Raw genomic sequence first — 17706 nt, forward strand, 5'->3', positions numbered from 1 at the left:
CCAGCCCAAACCCCTGTTAAATACCTGTTAAAACTGCGCAAATCCCGAAACCAGAGAACAGTCTAACAAAAGTGCGTTCCGCGACCCTTATTAAATAAACCACAATGTGAAAACACCCATATAAATCAATGACTGAATGAGGCATCCATGGAAATCGTGGAACCACGCACGTGAAAAACAATGCCAATGGGAAAGAGCCCTTAAACAGCACCCTGAGACTCTATCACAGAGCGTGTATTTATACGAAGACTTGATTACACACAGGTGGGTTATATGTATCATCATCAGTCATTTAGGACAATATTGGATCATTCAGAGATCCTCACTGAACTTCTGGAGTGAGTTTGGTGCACTAAAAGTAAAGGGGGCGAATAATATATATTTTTTTTTTACAAAAGATTAAAATATCTAATACATTTCATTCCACTTCACAATTGTGTCCCACTTGTTGTTGATTCTTCACCAAAAAAAATTACAATTTTATATGTTTAGGTGGCAAAAGGTAGAAAAGTTCCAGGGGGCCGAATACTTTACTTATTTGCTTCTATTGCATTATAGAACACTGATTACACCTATATTTATCGGTGTATCTGCTGCTAATGGCTACACCTTTTTATACTCCTTTGACAAAAAGCTCTTTCACGCTTAGTAAGGATCTAACAAATGATGTCTTTTAGTTTTTGTGAATGTTTTCTTGAAGATATTTACTTTGTAAGTTATTTTAGTAGCTATCCTGACCCTAGCATTACCTATTCTCTCATCACATCCGCAAATGTATTTTGACGTGCATGTTTTTTTATACTAAGAAAACACGCTGCACCTTTCTTAAAGTATCATTTTTCCTTACATATTTGGTCCATTCAGATGTCAATCAACTTGCCCACTCAATGGAGCTCACCTCCCACATCTCCCTATATAATGCATGAAATCACTGAAGGTTTTACCTAACAGAAATTGTGTCTCATAAGATATCCAGCAAGAAGACCCCTCAACCCAACATGCTACCCCTCTATGTCCTAGTGCTTGTAGCTGTATTCATACAGAAAGGTATGTTTCTGTAGAAATGATTTAACACTTGGTTAGCAGGTTATTATTCTGTTTCCTCTGTGTTGCATGTATATTTATGACAGACATGTATAGCTCATTAACTTGCACTAAGTATTATACAAATAGTGTCTAGTCATCTTTAATGAAGCTTTCCATCTAAGGCTATAACACATAAAACAGTTTTCCTGTACATACAAAAAAACAAATTTTCTATTTCGTTACACTGTTTCCATTCATCTCTAAACTATTTTTGTATTATTCCATTAGTACATAAAAATAAGAAATTATCTCCTATGGTTATAGACAAGTTCATACTCATAGTTGTAGATTTTGTTTGATGCATACAGTGTAGAGATAAGCAGACCCAAATTGGTTTGGGGTTCTGATTCATCCCACACAACCTGGACATTTGCCGTATTGACGGCCATGCAGCCAATCCAGCAAATTGACGGATCTGCCTACTAGCCATAGCTGTGATTGGTCAGGGGAATCTCCTGATCTACACATGTTATCTGTATGGAAGTGATGAGCATATGTTGATAATAACAGACACAAAGCTCTCAGGGAAGATACCAGCATATCAGCCTGGTATACAGTAGGTCAACCGTTGGTAGGAAAACCTACAATGTTAGGAGGAGTGGTCAATAAATAACAACTATTTTCAATGGGTATTCCCATCTCTCCAAAAGGAACATATCCACCTAATATGCCACATATGCATGTCCTATATCATTCTGAGAAACACACCTTAAAGGAGTTGGCCACTTGACTTCAAGTTTTTTGCAACTTGGGGGGAAAGGATATTAGGTATCTCACTAAAATAGATCTATTTAAAGGTTCTGCAAAACACTTGGTTTAGAAATGTATTTTAATTCACCAGCTGTCATTCCTGTCCTTAAAATGGCTGGTGATGGAGGTTCATGTGATCTCTAGCTGTCCATTACCAATCTACCTTTCAGGACCTTATCATAGTAGTCAGGAATGCATTCTTAAGGTCCTGAAACAGAGATTGGTGAGTGACATTTAGAGATCACATGACCCTCCTTCTCTTTTTATGGACAGGGTTGAAAGCTGATGAGGTAAAAGACATTACTGAATCAAAGGCTTTACTTTACATTTCAAGAAATTGTGCAGAACTTTTAATAGATGTATATTGTTAAATTACCTAATAGTCTGCCCCACACATATTACATCAAACATTAAATAAAATGGCCAATCCCTTTAATCCCATTCATCAGCTATCTACAATGTCAATGTCCAAGATCTGAATACAGATCTTGGTTCACATACATTCTTCATTGCATCCAGAAGTGTTAGAGGGATTTATGTTTGCATACCTTCAGCCCTTCTTCCCCTCAACATAATGGGGCACATTTACTTACCTGGTCCCTGGGAGTTCCCAAAAGTGCATTGTCCGAAGTCAATGCACTGTGCCGCTATTCACTAAGATCATGTCTACAATCTACATTGAATAAATCCTGTAAAATAAGTTTGTTGTGTGAGCCCACAAATCATAAAAGCCTTTTTAGATTGTGAATATACTTGATATGCTAAACAGTATTTTGCAACTTTAATCTCTAAACTGACAATATTCATAAAACTATTGGGAGGATGTGTCACTGCAAGTAAATCAGTTTTCTGTTAATTGAATGTCTCAAACATTTTGCCAGCCAACTGCATCTTTCACTATATTCACTATGTTACCCTCAATTTATGCAGATGTGCTAGAAATATTTATAAACTTCAACTTTTTATGTGACTGCTTTAACATCTGGAGCGGATTCACAACTTTTTGACAAAAAGTCTCAATTTTATTCCAGACATTGAGACTTCATTTACCACTGTAGGGTGCTTATAATAAAACCTCATTTATCAAGTTGGCTAAACCACTATTGCAAAGCAGCGAAAGTTCATACAAGATGAAAGATACCTGGTTAATGACAAATTGACCCCTCTCGGTTTAATGAAATTAGTTTTACATAGGATTAAGGGCACATTCACATGGCCGTCTGCGGGGACATACATGCGGCCGCAAATTTGCGGCCGCATGTACGTCCCCATAGATGGCAATAGCGGCGTGGCGCAGATACGGTGCCACACATGTGTGGCACCGATCCGGCCCGCACACCGCAAAAAGATAGAGCAAGCTCCATCTTTTGGCGTGTGTGCGGCCGTGCGCCGCTATTCTCTATGGAGGGAGGAGGGGTCACCTCCTCCTCCTCTCCAGCACACGGCGGTATGCCTGCACGGCGGGCATACTGCGTATGAATGGACCCTAATATTAAATGGAATTCTAATTACTAGTCACAGAGTTATATAAATTGTTTTTTACTTGATAATGTGATGAAATGTTTGTGACCAGATTAGATCTGTTTCACATTCTTTATATCCAATATATATTGATTTTAATATTGTTTTCCCTTTACACAGGAGAGACATATACGTGCTACAGTAAGTACTTGTTTATCTATTAGTTTATAGAATAAATAGTTACTCTTTATCATGTATTATCATGAATCAATCTTATGGAAAAACAATTTATACATATATGTAAAGGAAATCTACCACCACTACTTACATGATGTTGTGTTCCTCCTCTGGCAGGATCTGCTCTTATTTTAGCTTCTTATGCCCTAGTTTAAAAAAAAAAAAAAAAGAAAAAGAAAAAGAAATGTAATTATGCAAGTAAGTGCAATTATCCATTAAGTGTTAATGGAGCCTTGGAGCTCAGGCTCATTTGCATAATTCGTAAAGCCTCCTTTTTCTTCAAAAACAAGGGCATAGGAAGCTACAAGGGGGGCACACACCAGCATGAAAGTGTGCTTGGTGTACAATGAACATTACTAACATGCTGTATCATGGACCTCCAAATGATAATACGATGATAAGAAAGGGCGTAACTACAGGGGTAGCAGCCATAGTAGCTGCTACAGGACCTAGTGTCAGGGGGCCTTGCCACCTGACCTGCCACACTACAGAGTGGAGGATGAGCAGTGTTATATACATGTTATGCTGCACATTTTACTACATAATACACATATAACAGTGCACATCTGCCACAGTACACAGCTCAGATCATAAATATTAAGGGAGTGGACAGTAGAACGGCAGGACTAGGAATCTCTTCTACTTCCCCCATGTTGTCAGCAGCTATTGGGATTCATGAAGTCAGATCTGGGACTCCCCTGCTTGACAGTAAGGATATACTGTACATGTGTTTTTGGATGTACAAATGTATGTGTATGTATATTCTGTATGTGTGTTTACGGTGTGTGTATGCTGTATATGTATGTATATGCTGTATGCATGTGCATGGGCTGTATATACCATATGTATGTTTGTATATGTGTGTATGATGTCTATATACTGTATTTATGTGTGTATATTCTATATGTATGTGCATGTAGTATGTGTGCATATTGTGTTTAAACTGTATGTCTGTATGTACATGATGTATATATACTATATATGTGTTTATAATGTTATACTATAAAGTATGTCTGCATATTTGATATGCATATACTGTATGTGTGTATAAATGTATGGATGTTTACATATCGTATATGTATATGGTATGTGTATATACTTTATGTATGAGTGTATAAATGTATATAGTGCATAAATATGTGCGTCTGAATCTATACATGTAAAATGTGTGTATAACTATAGAACTTATATGTGTATGTATCTATAAAAATGTGTCTGTATACATAATTGTATAAATGTGTGTGATTGTATAAACATGTACATGTGTGTGTACAAATAAGTATATTATTTTAAAAAGAGAATGCAGAAGTTTGGTACGGGACCCAACCTCTTCTAGTTATGCCCCTGTTGTAAGATGATTTTACATGGTAGTCTTACGTGTTCCTTCTGTGGGGACTGTTTTATTGCCTATCTATAGATCAAAGTTTAGACTGAACTATTTTACATTATACTTTGGGTTGCTATTCCTGCATGATATAATCTTACATGGATAACTTACAATTATTCAAATATTCTTCTTTCCTAGGTGGTAGTAATCCTCCCCAATGCAGTACCTGTGGAGGAGGTAGCTGTACATCAGATAATGGATGTTCATGCAACTACGACCTAGTAACGCCTTGTGTTCCCAACTCTGAGTGTGCTAGTGTGGGAACCAACATTTGTTGCCCTTCAGGTTACTTTTGGTCTTCAACAGACAATTGCTGTACAGGTAACATAAGACCTGGCTTGAAATATATTTCTTTGTGACCTCTTTAATGGACTTGTATATCTTTCTTTCATATCTATTCATGTATATGTTATGTCCACTTTTTGTAAGCCGTAATAATTAGAACATTAAAAAGCACAAAAATATTTTTAAGTTGAAATAAATTTAATCTGTAAAACAAACAATCCTGTATATGTAATAGCTTTTGCTCTGTACAGACAGTCAGATTTAAGGACACCCAACCTACAGATGATTCCTGGTTGTGTCTGTCAACTGTTACTTCTGGTGAAGCTGCGTGGACGCTGCTAATTTACTGTACCTTAGCCCCAGGTTTTAAAGATGAGCTGTATGGAGTCTGCTATGAAGCATTATTGTTAATTCTTTTTCTCATGGCAACCCAAAATTTTGAAAATGTAACTGTCACAAGTACAAAAACATTTTTTGGTCAGGAGTTACACTTACAACATATGTGTTCCGACTTACATATAAATTCAACTTAAGAACAAACCCATCTTGTACTAACTTGGGGACTGCCTGTATACTATATTGTTTGTTTCTTGTTACAGATACACTGATCTGCAATCCCTCCTGTCTGAGTGATGAAATATGCACGAATGTTAATAACGTAGCAACCTGTACCTGTAACACTACGGTCTACAGTGGATTAAGTAAGTGTCCTCAAAAATGTTTAACGACTGATATTTAAAAAGCTTTTTGCTGCTTTTCTATTGGTTTTTTGGTGTTTCTTCACACATATTTTAATACAATGGCCCACATTTACTATTAGTGAGGCAAACTATGCAGAGTCCGTCAGATCAATGAAGACTGGTGCACAGTCTTTATTAATATTGTGCACCCTGCACATGCAAAACACGCATATAGTGGTGCACTCAGTTTAACTCACTTGTTAAAACCTAACCTTTTAATGTCACACCATTTTTGTGTTTTGGTTTTTACTTCCCTCCTTCCAAAAGTCATAACTTTTTTAATTTATAGTTTACAAAGCTGTATGAGGGCTTGTTATCTGCAGAACAAACTGTACTTACTAGTGGAGCCATTAAATATTAAGTGCAATGTACTGGGTTTCTGGAAAAAAATCAAAATGCAGATTTGTTACAGATTTGTGCTCTGCAATTTGGTGCCTATATAATGGAACAGACACCTGTCTTCTATGGCTCGGTCCATGAGCCTTATTGCAACATAGACGTCAATAAAAGGTTAAATATTTCACAAAATAAATGAATCTTAGTTTGTACAAGTTCTTTTGCTTACAAGATGCAGAGAATATAATCTAAATACACACTGAAATACGGATCTAAATCTGAATCTACATGTAATAAACATTATCTGTGGATTTAGCTTCTCCCATTACGATCCACAAAGTGTTCATAATCATTGATTTCAAAGTTACTATAATTGGCAGGGAATTTGGTGCATGCCTTTTATTATAAGGACATGGATATGCTCAAGGATGAATCAGGATTTTCTCTTTCATGTTAAATTGTTGGTGGATTTCACTGAAATCAATTGGTTTCATATAAATTGTCAAATTTTTCACCTGTTCTTTCCTGCCTTAGCTCTCAAGATCAGATAGGCCAACTTCTTTTTTGAACATATTTTAGAGAACTTGTTACATTTTTACTGTTCTAATATACAAATTATTCTTTTTAGGTGTATCATCAATTTCTCCAACTGTAAAATGTGACTCAAAATTAATGACCATTTCCCTGAGTAAATGCTTACTTGAATCTTTTGGATTTGATACCACAACTTTCCAACTAAACAACAATTCCGATGCCTGTAGAAACATATACACTGAAGTTATTGGTGGCCTCACTATGCAGACTATCCAGGCCCTTCCAGAGACAGACTGGTGCGGTAATATAGTGACGGTAAGCATTTCTACTTGGTCTTGTAAAAGGCATTGCTACTAATTTAAGTTTGAAAAATAATCCATGAAAATGGATGATCCATGAAAATTCTACTATTTCATTTATTACCAAAACCAAAATTAAAATTCACACTCTACAATTTTGAAATAGGATGACATATGGACTGAAAATCCAAGTGTGTAGAACTGCCAATATGCACTTAATTATTGCCATGAAATAACTCTTTGTTAATTGAGTCATGTGGTCCTGCTTAAAGGCTCAATGAAGTCCATCTATTGGTTTCCAAAATTGGTGCACTTTTATGTGCTGCCATCTACCACCTGTATGAAAGATTATAAACCAAGTGAACCGACATACTGGAGTGTGGCCCCTCTGGGCCTTTATTTTCATGCAAGCTTCATGTTTATGCTATGCTGTTATCATTTTCTACTTATTAACATTAATATCTTTGCTAATTCAGTTTGCTTTAATATCCTCTCATTTCTTATTAATTTTTCTTGCTGCCTAAAACTTACTCTAATAAAATTAATTTCCTTAAATAGTACACCTTTTAAGTACACTTCTACGACATCCCAGACCATAAATATATCAGGTGTCCTATAATTAATCCCCCAAAATTGTGATATAAGTCCCATGATTTTCATTTTGTCTTCCAGTAAATTTTTCACACCTGGAGCGGGGAGCCTCTCAGGCTCATTTGCATAATTTTAAAAGCCTTTTTTGTAAAATCCAAGGCATAAGAAGCTAAAAGAATAGCAGATCCTGCCAGAGGGGGCACACACCAGTATGTCAGTGTGCTTGTTTTACAATCCTTAGTGCTGGTGGTAGATGTCTTTTAGGAAAATTTCAGTGGATAGCTTTCAGTACTGCCTACCCCACTGTCTTACTTTTCAGGATTCCTCAAAAAGTTGCAAAACAGTCAAAGCTGTTAATGAATATATTTGCAAAAAAAGTTATCTTGATTTTTTCAATATATTTAAATTTCAGACTGATTCTTCGAAAATTTATTATAACAATATGCTCTACATTGGAATTCAGAACAAAAGCCTTATTACTGTCAACCCTGCCAATATTTCTTTCTCCTGCTCTTACAATCTAACCATGCAGACAGTTCTGGCAGCTTCACTCCATCCTACACTAAGGTAACAATATGAACTGTACTTTATTGAACCTCAGATCCATTTAAAAAATCTGATAGTTTTCAGATTATTGTCTTGTTGAGTCACTGCCATGAACTGCTGTATACAAGCTGCAATATATAAGCTCTATTTACATTTTTCATTCACAGCACTGTCAACATCTCAGTGAGTGGGCAAGGAATAGCAGAAACCACAATGGCAGCATATTGGGATGCTCAATACACTTCACCAGTACAACAGGATCAGGATGTTCCAGTTGGATCAAATGTGTATCTTGGAATATACGCAGATATCATGGATTCAAGCAAATTTGTTCTGAGGGTAGAAAACTGTTATGCTACACCTGATAATAATGTAAACAATGTAAACAAAGTGGCAATTGTGAGCGGAGGGTAAGCTATTTTATTAATTTGCTTTTACTTTACATTAGATTACAGAACTACAAAAATGCATTAAATTATTGCCAGCAGACATTAACGTCACAAGAGATACCTTTTGAGCATAGTAAGCTTACATACATAGCAAAGAAACTACAGAGTAAAGCTTTATAGACAACAAAGCTATACTAGTTGCTACCAGGGCCAACTCCAGTGAACTCATGTGGTGGCATGAAAAATGCAGAAACTAAAGACACCAAATATGAAAACATATTCTTTGCTTGTTCAGTATAATACCCTGCAGTACTGATGTATTGCAGGGTATTAAGCAGTGTCGAGCTATACAATCGCATAGGTCAGGACATTACGAGTATTCTCTATAGACTCCCCTAAAATGCTACATGTGGGCTACTTGTGGGCATTTAACACCCAAGATTGGAGTTGCACAAGGATGTCAACTGTGAGTGATAGCTGACACCCTGTATTTCGGGATACCGGTTCAGCTTTGGTATCGATCAATAGTGAAGCAGCACTACATAAAATGAAAATATCAAGTTTCTTTATTCCACCACAGTGAAGCGACGTTTCGCCTGTTCAATCAAGGCATTCTCAATGTTTGGGATCCTCGTCAGACCCGTTAGAAGACCTGCACCCATTGTTTTACTTTGTTTGCATGGTGCCGCCACAATGCTTCTTTTTTGGTTTATCGGTTCAGCTTTGGTGATGTACCTAAACAGCATCAGCTCTATGATGTACTATTACTGCATAGTAATAGTAGGTTAGGGAACACTAAGGGTTAATTATATACAGCCCCTTAAAGTTTTAGTATATGCAGACTCCCCAATGAATTAATTATACTAATTAATTTTATAAACCATGGGAAGGGGCTGTACGTACTAAAACTATGAAGAGCTGTATACAGGCAGTCCCCGGGTTACATACAAGATAGGGTCTGTAGGTTTGTTCTTAAGTTGAATTTGTATGTAAGTCGGAACTGTATATTTTATCATTGTAATCCCAGCCAGAACTTTTTTGGTCTCTGTGACAATTGGATTTTAAAAATGTTGGGTTGTCATAAGTATTAATATTAACACTAAATCTTCATTACAGACGCCTCTGATAACTGTTACAGCTGATCAGTGTAGCCTAGAACTAAAGTACAATAAATTACCAATATCCAGAGGTCCGTTTGTAAATAGGGGTCGTATGTAAGTCGGGTGTTCTTAAGTAGGGGACCGCCTGTATAAACTATATACATAGTTTTATGATTCAATGTGGCTGGCAAATAATGAGAGGTACCTCATCACCTCATGCAGGTCCAGGGCTTCTGCTCTCCTCTTCTGTTGCTACTTCTGGGCGAGGTACATTCTAGGGCAGAAGTTACTGCTTCAAGTCCTCTCCCAGGTAGCAAGCGCCGGCAGCGCTTCCCACTTCACAGAGAGTCAGCGTCAGTGTTCCTAAACCCAATATAAGCCCTTCCCCAAGTGACACCCCCCGGCACTGCCAGGCTGTAGTCAGTTGCTCCTTTTCCTGAAGGCATGTGCCACTCCATTTCATCTGCTGAGCTGCCTAGGTGAGCGCCTTCTGGTAGCTGTGGGCTCCGCCATTTGCCCAGACGTCAGCCCTGGTTCCTTCTACTATGAGGTCTCCATTTCTTTTCATTCTTTTTTAATGTTAAATGTGGATATTATTATTTTCCTTGTGCTGAATTAGTATCACCATTCAATTTAACTCATCTATCCAATGCCATAATAAATGTGGTAAACGTGTTCATTCATCTCATAGGTGTCCTGCAAATCAGGGAGTAACAGCAGAGGTGCAGGAGAATGGAGTAACTCTACAGTCCCGAATTAGATTTAGTTCATTTGCATTTCAAGGACAACCTTTAGTCTACATTACATGTGATGTTCGACTGTGTGACAAGAATAACACATGTACTGGGGTAAGAAGAGGTTTCTCATTTACTAGATCTTCTATTCATATTATCTACTGATATATTATCCAGCCATACAGAAAATAACAATAGCCATGCTTTTTGTGTTACAGTGTAACGCTGCACGTAGCAGTGAGGATGGAGCAGCAACATTACAAATCCCATTGAATTTCTTAGGTGAGTTAGATTTTTGATAGCCTTGTTAAGGATATTATCCGTCCTGCAGCTTTATTTTTTTTAATGTACAGTAGTGTGTGTGGCCTAAACTAACAGTGGATGTAAATGAAATGCAGATGCATACAATTTTGAGAATGAAATTACATAGGACTGCATCCCATGCTACAGTTTCCCTTCATGCACTGCATTTCACAGCTACCGTAATAGTAAAATATAGCTAATGGATACAAAATACATGTCACACATGAGTATATTTTGCATGTTAATGTTCCCTCTTATATTTCAGATGACTACAGTAGCTCAGCATCTAACACAGGTATGACTAATATATTGATGTAAAAATATAATCGTTTAGTTAAAGGGAACCTATCAGCAGAAATTGACCTAATAAACCACTTGCAGTATGTTGCCAAGCAGCTGAACACCTTCCAGATCATGTTTCTTTCATGACCCAGTGCGGTGGCGTCATCTAGTAAATCAACTTTGAAGTGAGATGTAAATTGGTTCTATAAAGTCAAGAAGGCAGTGATTTTAAGTCAAGCTTTCTCCTTCTCAGAAAGCCCCCTTCACTGTAATTGATGGTCTTGTATCTAGAGACATCACTAAATAGTTCTCCTGAAGTCCGATGCATTAAGTCAATCACAAAGGACAAGGCGTTCAGCTCCCCACCTTGACTCTAGTGTTGACAACCAATTTACATCTAACTTCAAACTTGATTTTCTGGATGATGTCATCACACTGGACCATAAAACAAACAAAAACTAGATGGTGTTACATTTGACAAAAAACTGTGTCTTATTAGACCAATTCCTGATAAAAGGTTCCCTTTAAATTACTGTTCATGTTTTATAAGAAGTCTAAAATATGATCCATTGAATTATTAGCTTTCCTGATTTATAGCGTGAAGATGATACATTCTCATCTTGCTCTTATTATACATAAAAATGCACTAACATGCAGGCAATGGAGTTTTATAAAAAAAAATACAAATAGTGTTATCTATGGATATCTAATTTGTGCGGTCGCACATCGATGTTGGGTGCTGTTGAGGATTAGGGTTCCCACCCCAATAATATCTGCCTACAGACACATAGGGGCACATTTACTTACCCGGCCCATTCGCGATCCAGCGGCGCGTTCTCTGCACAGGATTCGGGTCCGGCTGGGATTTAAGATGGTAGTTCCTCCGCCGTCCACCAGGTGGCGCTGCAGCGCCAAAAATAATCTTAACGCCCCGGAATGCACCATCCCATAGAAGGTGAAGGTGAGCGCTCCCCAAGCGACACATTTTCGGTTTTTAAATGCGGCGGTTTTTCCGAATACGTCGGGTTTTCGTTCGGCCACGCCCCCCCGATTTCTGTCGCGCGCATGCCGGCCCCGATGCGCCACAATCCGATCGCGTGCGCCAAAAACCCGGGGCAATTCATGTACAAGCGGCGCAAATCGGAAATATTCGGGTAACACGTCGGGAAAACGCGAATCGGGCCCTTAGTAAATGACCCCCATAGTGTCAATACCTGATGCTCGCCAGCACAGCCAGCCAAGCCCTGATCTCCATCCTGATCGTGCTTGACAAAGACCTGAGTGTAGGTCGAAACGTCACACCTTTTGATCACTTCTGTGTAAATAAAATATCACTTTCTGGCATCAAAAACCCATACGGAGTGCTTGGATTTACTTTTATTTGGTTATCTATGGATACACAAAGAGAGAGCACAGCAAACGGGACTAGCCAGGTGGTATGTCCAAAATAATTAAAGGAAACCAAGTACAGTAAACATGCTTACTTATAGTCCTCCTCATCTTGATAGTAGTAAGTTACTTGTACAGTAACTCACTGAAGTAGTAAGTTACTTGTACAGACTACAGCAAAAATCTGTCCCTTGTTGACAGTACACCGAAGTTTTGTAATACAAAACTGAACTTAAAGAGGACCTGTCACCCTAAATAATCTCTGTAGGAGCTGCTTACTAAAGTAAGCAGCTCCCTAGCCCTACCCCAGTAATAGCAGTGTTAAATCGCTAGCTTTATCAGAACATACCGGTAAAGCTAGCAAACACTGCACTACATAGCTGCCCATTCATGAGGGGGCGATCCTAAGCGCTCCCCTCTACTTAGCTTATCACCCGGACCGCCCCTCCCACACTATATGCCGGTAGTTACTGCCAGTCTTCATGTGGCAGTTACCACCTCCTCGGACTACCCCCTCATGAATACGCCGGGCTGCTGTAAGTTTGGTCCGGCGTTTGGGTGGCTATGTAGTGTAGTGTGTTCTAGCTTTATCGGTATGTTCCGATAAAGCTAGCGATTCAACACTACTATTACTGGGGTAGGGCTAGGAAGTAAGCAGCTCCTAGAGGGATTATTTAGGTTGACAAGTCGTCTAACTACTTACATGGCTTCAGCATCTGGTAAAAAATAAGTTTTTTGTATCTGAATGGGCCTAGAAAGCATAATTCAGCCACAATCTAGTATATTCTCATAGTATGCAAAGCATATTAACGCACAAGTAATGGAATTCTTTTCTGTTTAATCCATACAGTTGTATCCTCCTGGGCCATGCTGGTGAGCTCCCTGCTGGCATATCTGTCCATTAAGCTCTTCTGAGAATATCCAATTCAGTGAGATATGGAAGAAAGAGATATTGAGATTAATTTGTAACTAATTCTTTATACTCAGGGACTTAATTTATTTTATCGATCTTCCTACAATTATTCATCCACACTAGACTATGACATGGCTCCTTTAAATTCACACAAATCTGTTGCCAGACAACTTATAATGTAAACTTATAATGTAAATGCTCCATATTGTGCTAAGAGTCTTTGATAGCATATTAGGTTTCTTCATAAATAACTTGTTTGTTAGCTCTCACAGTTAATAAAATAAATATATTTTAACATATGATCTTACTGGTGCATGTGTTACTGATCTTTGTATCATATAACTGTAGAAAATAAAGTGCATAATGTAGATATAGCCTGTTTATTTTGATCTCATGACTTCTAATACCTTAGTGTGTTTACTTGTTTTTTGACTGATCTTTGCCTTGAATCAAATTGTCTAAATAGTTCCAAAATATCTCCTTGGTATGTAACTACCTCTCCTTTATGACTTCATATACTACTGATTCTGCACCTACGATGGTGAGGATACACAATAAAGGATAATTTACCTGGTTTTCCCTTTTTCTAGGAGATTTTTAGGCCACTGAAAAAGATTTTTTCTGGGCCTTTATTTATATGCAAGCTTTCTGTTTATCCTGTGCTGTTATCATTTTTTCCTTATTGACATTGAAAGTTAACTTCACAAATTCAGTTTGCTTTAATATCATCTCATTTCTTATAACTTTTTCTTGCTGCCTAAAACCTACTCTAATAAAATTATATTTCTTAACTAGTACACCTTTTAAGTACACTTTTAGGGCATCCCATACGATAAATATATCAGGTAACCTGTAATTGATCCCCCAAAAATCTGATATCAGTCCCATGATTTTCTTTTTGTCTTCCAGTAAATTTTAACACCTTCGAAGCCTGGAGCTTCTTGGGCTCATTAGCAGAATTTTAAAAGCCTTTAAAAAAAAACAAAAACAAACCAGAGCATAAGAAGCTAAAAGAAGAGCAGATCCTGGCAGAGGGGGCACAGACTAATAAGTCATTGTGATTGGTTAACAATCATTCATCCTGGTGGTAGATTTTTAGGGGTTTTCCTATGAAAGAAAAAACTCACATCTCAATCCCCTAGTGATGTTAACACAATAAAGATCACTTTAACCCCTTGCTTTACAATGTTACTCAGTTTTATTGCTTTTTTAGCTCCTATCACTCTCTATGATGCTCAGTGCAAAATCCCAGGGTGTGGGCGGGGCCTTTCTAGCATGCAAATTATGACTCATCTAGTTTTGTGAGGTGACAATGTGGTTAGATTATTGGGGTACAAGGTGTATATGCACTTTCATCTGGCTTCTGACATTGTACTAACAGACTGACACAGAGAGAGATGAGACGGATCAAAGATGCATTAGATCCATTAGATGCCTATTACAGAGTCAGCTCTGCTACATCTCTGTTCTCAGTCTCACAGGTATGTGCCTGCATTCCCCTTCCCCCGGATCACTTATCTCCTTGTAGTTTGCAGCTTGTCTCTCCTCACAATCTCCTGCCAGGAAGTGAATCAGTGGGGCAGATTTACTTACCCGGTCCATTCGCCATCCAGGGCGCGTTCTGTGGGGATGATTCGGGTCTTCTGGTGATTCACTAAGGCAGTTCCTTCGATGTCCACCAGGTGTCTTTGCTGCGCTGAAGTTCATCGGAATGCACTGAAGTACACCAAGCCGGGCCAGGTGCAGGTAAGTGCGTGTCCAACTACACTTTTTTTTTAAATGCGGCAGTTTCTCTGAATCTGTCGGGTTTTCGTTCTGGCACGCCCCCGATTTCCGTCGCATGCACACCAGCGCCGATGCGCCACAATACGATCGTCTGCGCCAAAAACCTGGGGCAATTCAGGGAAAATCGGCGCAGAACGAAATAATTTGGGTAACCCGCCTAAAAACGCGATTCGGGCCCTTAGTAAATGACCCCCAGTGTCTGTGTCTCTGAGCTCCGATGCTAGGACTGCAGGGGGCGTGGCTACAGGCACAAGGCACAGAAATCTCATCTGCATGATCTCACACAGAAATCCAAGATGGCGACCCGACCCTAAGTCTGAAGTTACAGGGTCGGATCCAGGGGCAACTGAAATTGTGTACAGCAAGACTGATGGAGACAGGTTGGACTCTGATGGGGAAATAAGGTATATCCGAGGGTAGGTTGCTACTATCTACCTTATTCCTATAGTGTCCCTGTCTAATCTTTTTATTTGGCAGAAGCAGATAAAAATCTTCTCTTATATTTATGCAAATGATCAGCAGAGCCTACTGGGGCATGGAGCGGGAGCAAAGGCCCCAGTGGCCTGTGTTGAACCTGCCTACCAGCGCGTATTCAGCATGCTCCTTCCTGCAGCTGCACACCCTCATCTGCGAAGCCACAGATCTGTGGTCAAGTCAAGTATTCATGATCCTCCAAAACTGTATAAAGAACCAAGGCTAGAGCATTTACCAATTATAGACAGAAAGTGCTGTAATAATATAAAACATAATTTTAATAAGTAAACCTTAAAATGAGACTTAACACGCCGTCAGCATTCCATACCGGAAAAACAAGAACAAAAATGACAATCATGGCTGGATGGCCATAAATACAGTACATAGGTGTAACCATATAAACCATATGCAAGACAGTGTACCAGCAGACAGAAGGTCAGAAGAATTGGGTTTAAGTCCAATAATAATGGACTATCTCTAGAGGGCCCTTATGTCTAGTAAACTTGACCATGTCATGCCCACAAATTGACTCCCGCCCAAACTCATCCACAGAGCTGGATGAATTTCTGGAGCAAGATTCAATCCGCTACCTTCATCAGGGGAAAAGGAAACAATCAATCTGGGTCTGCTGTATAGTATCGCATGGCTGATTCTAGCCTTTTTGCTGCCTGAGGCTAAACTTAAAAATGCTGCCTCCTTTCCGCCGCCGATGGGGCTACCTTACACACTAGTAGTCAGTGACACAGACATTAGTGACACCTAATCAGGAAGAGGACTTCTTTACGATTTCTCCCGACCGGTTTTTCTCTGCTGAATACACAGTCTTCTGCTCCATGCAGCACAACTCCACACTGTGCCACTCAACATACCACAGTCACTTACAGTATGATGGAGCGAGTTCCTAATATATATTATTCTCAAAACATGACTGAACAAACTATTCACCACATAAAACATCCTTTATATAGTCCCCCGAATAAATAATAGCATATACAGCACACACAATTTATTGGGTACCCTAATTTAATCATAACAGCCCCCACATACATACATATAAGGCCACCCAGTTTTATAAAAATCCAGCCCCTACATACCGCAGACAGTGGATAGAACCACACCACCACCTGTAGCACACAGTATACACAGCCTCCCTCCAGCATTGCACAGCCTCCCCCAGTGCGCACAGCCTCTTCTGTAATACAAAGCCTTGTACTCACCTTCAGGCTCCAGCCCCGGTGCTCCCCCACAGTGCCCTCTTTTATTCCCACCAGCAGCCGTGGCTCCTGTGTAGTTACACAGACGCTGATGTAATTGATTTTTCAGGTAATTCGGACTTGCCAGCCATTGGTGAGTCTGTACTACCGGCGGTGATATGCCACCACTAAAAGGGGTCAGCAACCTGCCTCCAACATCAGGGGACTTCATCGCTCCTCATGGCAGTTGCGGCCCTGGACACCACCACCAGTAGCTGTCAGGACTTGAAACAGTGGACTCCAGTGTCCCAGGCTGCAGCTCTACCAACTGAGCTATGTAGCTCTTTGGACAGTTCCAGTGCTGATCCTTGGCCTAGTTTTTGATCTTTTAGTTCCCAGTTCCTGTTTCCCTGGTTTTGCTTCACCCCCTTCCTTGATAGAACTTCCTATTTAAACTCAGCCTTACTTATACTTCCTTGCAAGATTATTTTGCTTCCAGCCTGTAATCTAGCATGTCTCCTTCTCTCCAACAACCACCAGCTATCTCCTGACTACGATACTTGCATGCCTGCTCAAAACTGACGCTAATCTTCTGTGCTACGACCCCCGGATTCCTCCTGACTATGATTCCTTCCTGCAATAACCCAAGTAAGTTTCAACACTTAGACTGTTAAAGCAGCACACAGTATACACAGCCTTCCAGCAGCATTGCACAGTCTCTCCCCAGTAGTATACACAGTCTCTCCCCCAGTAGTATACACAGCCTTTCTCCAGTATACAATGCCGCTTCCCCAGTATACACAACCACTTCCCCAGTATACACAGCCTCTCCCCCACTATACATTGCCTCCTCTGTGATAAATAACCATGACACCCAAAAAAATAATAAACC

At 39.3% G+C, this 17706-nt stretch overlaps 1 protein-coding gene across 1 annotated transcript; it reads left to right on the forward strand.

Annotated features, from left to right (window-relative positions):
- The first annotated feature begins 921 nt into the window (after positions 1–921).
- Positions 922–13936, forward strand: LOC140116633 (pancreatic secretory granule membrane major glycoprotein GP2-like). Its single transcript, XM_072133107.1, has 11 exons — positions 922–1047; positions 3478–3498; positions 5060–5242; positions 5806–5907; positions 6911–7131; positions 8119–8273; positions 8420–8662; positions 10433–10589; positions 10694–10757; positions 11044–11073; positions 13300–13936. The coding sequence occupies exons 1-11, from the start codon at positions 999–1001 to the stop codon at positions 13362–13364; spliced, it is 1290 nt and encodes a 429-aa protein (XP_071989208.1). The 5' UTR covers positions 922–998; the 3' UTR covers positions 13365–13936.
- The last annotated feature ends 3770 nt before the right edge of the window (positions 13937–17706 follow it).

The sequence above is a fragment of the Engystomops pustulosus genome, chromosome 2 (assembly GCF_040894005.1).
Source record: "Engystomops pustulosus chromosome 2, aEngPut4.maternal, whole genome shotgun sequence".
NCBI lineage: Eukaryota > Metazoa > Chordata > Amphibia > Anura > Leptodactylidae > Engystomops > Engystomops pustulosus.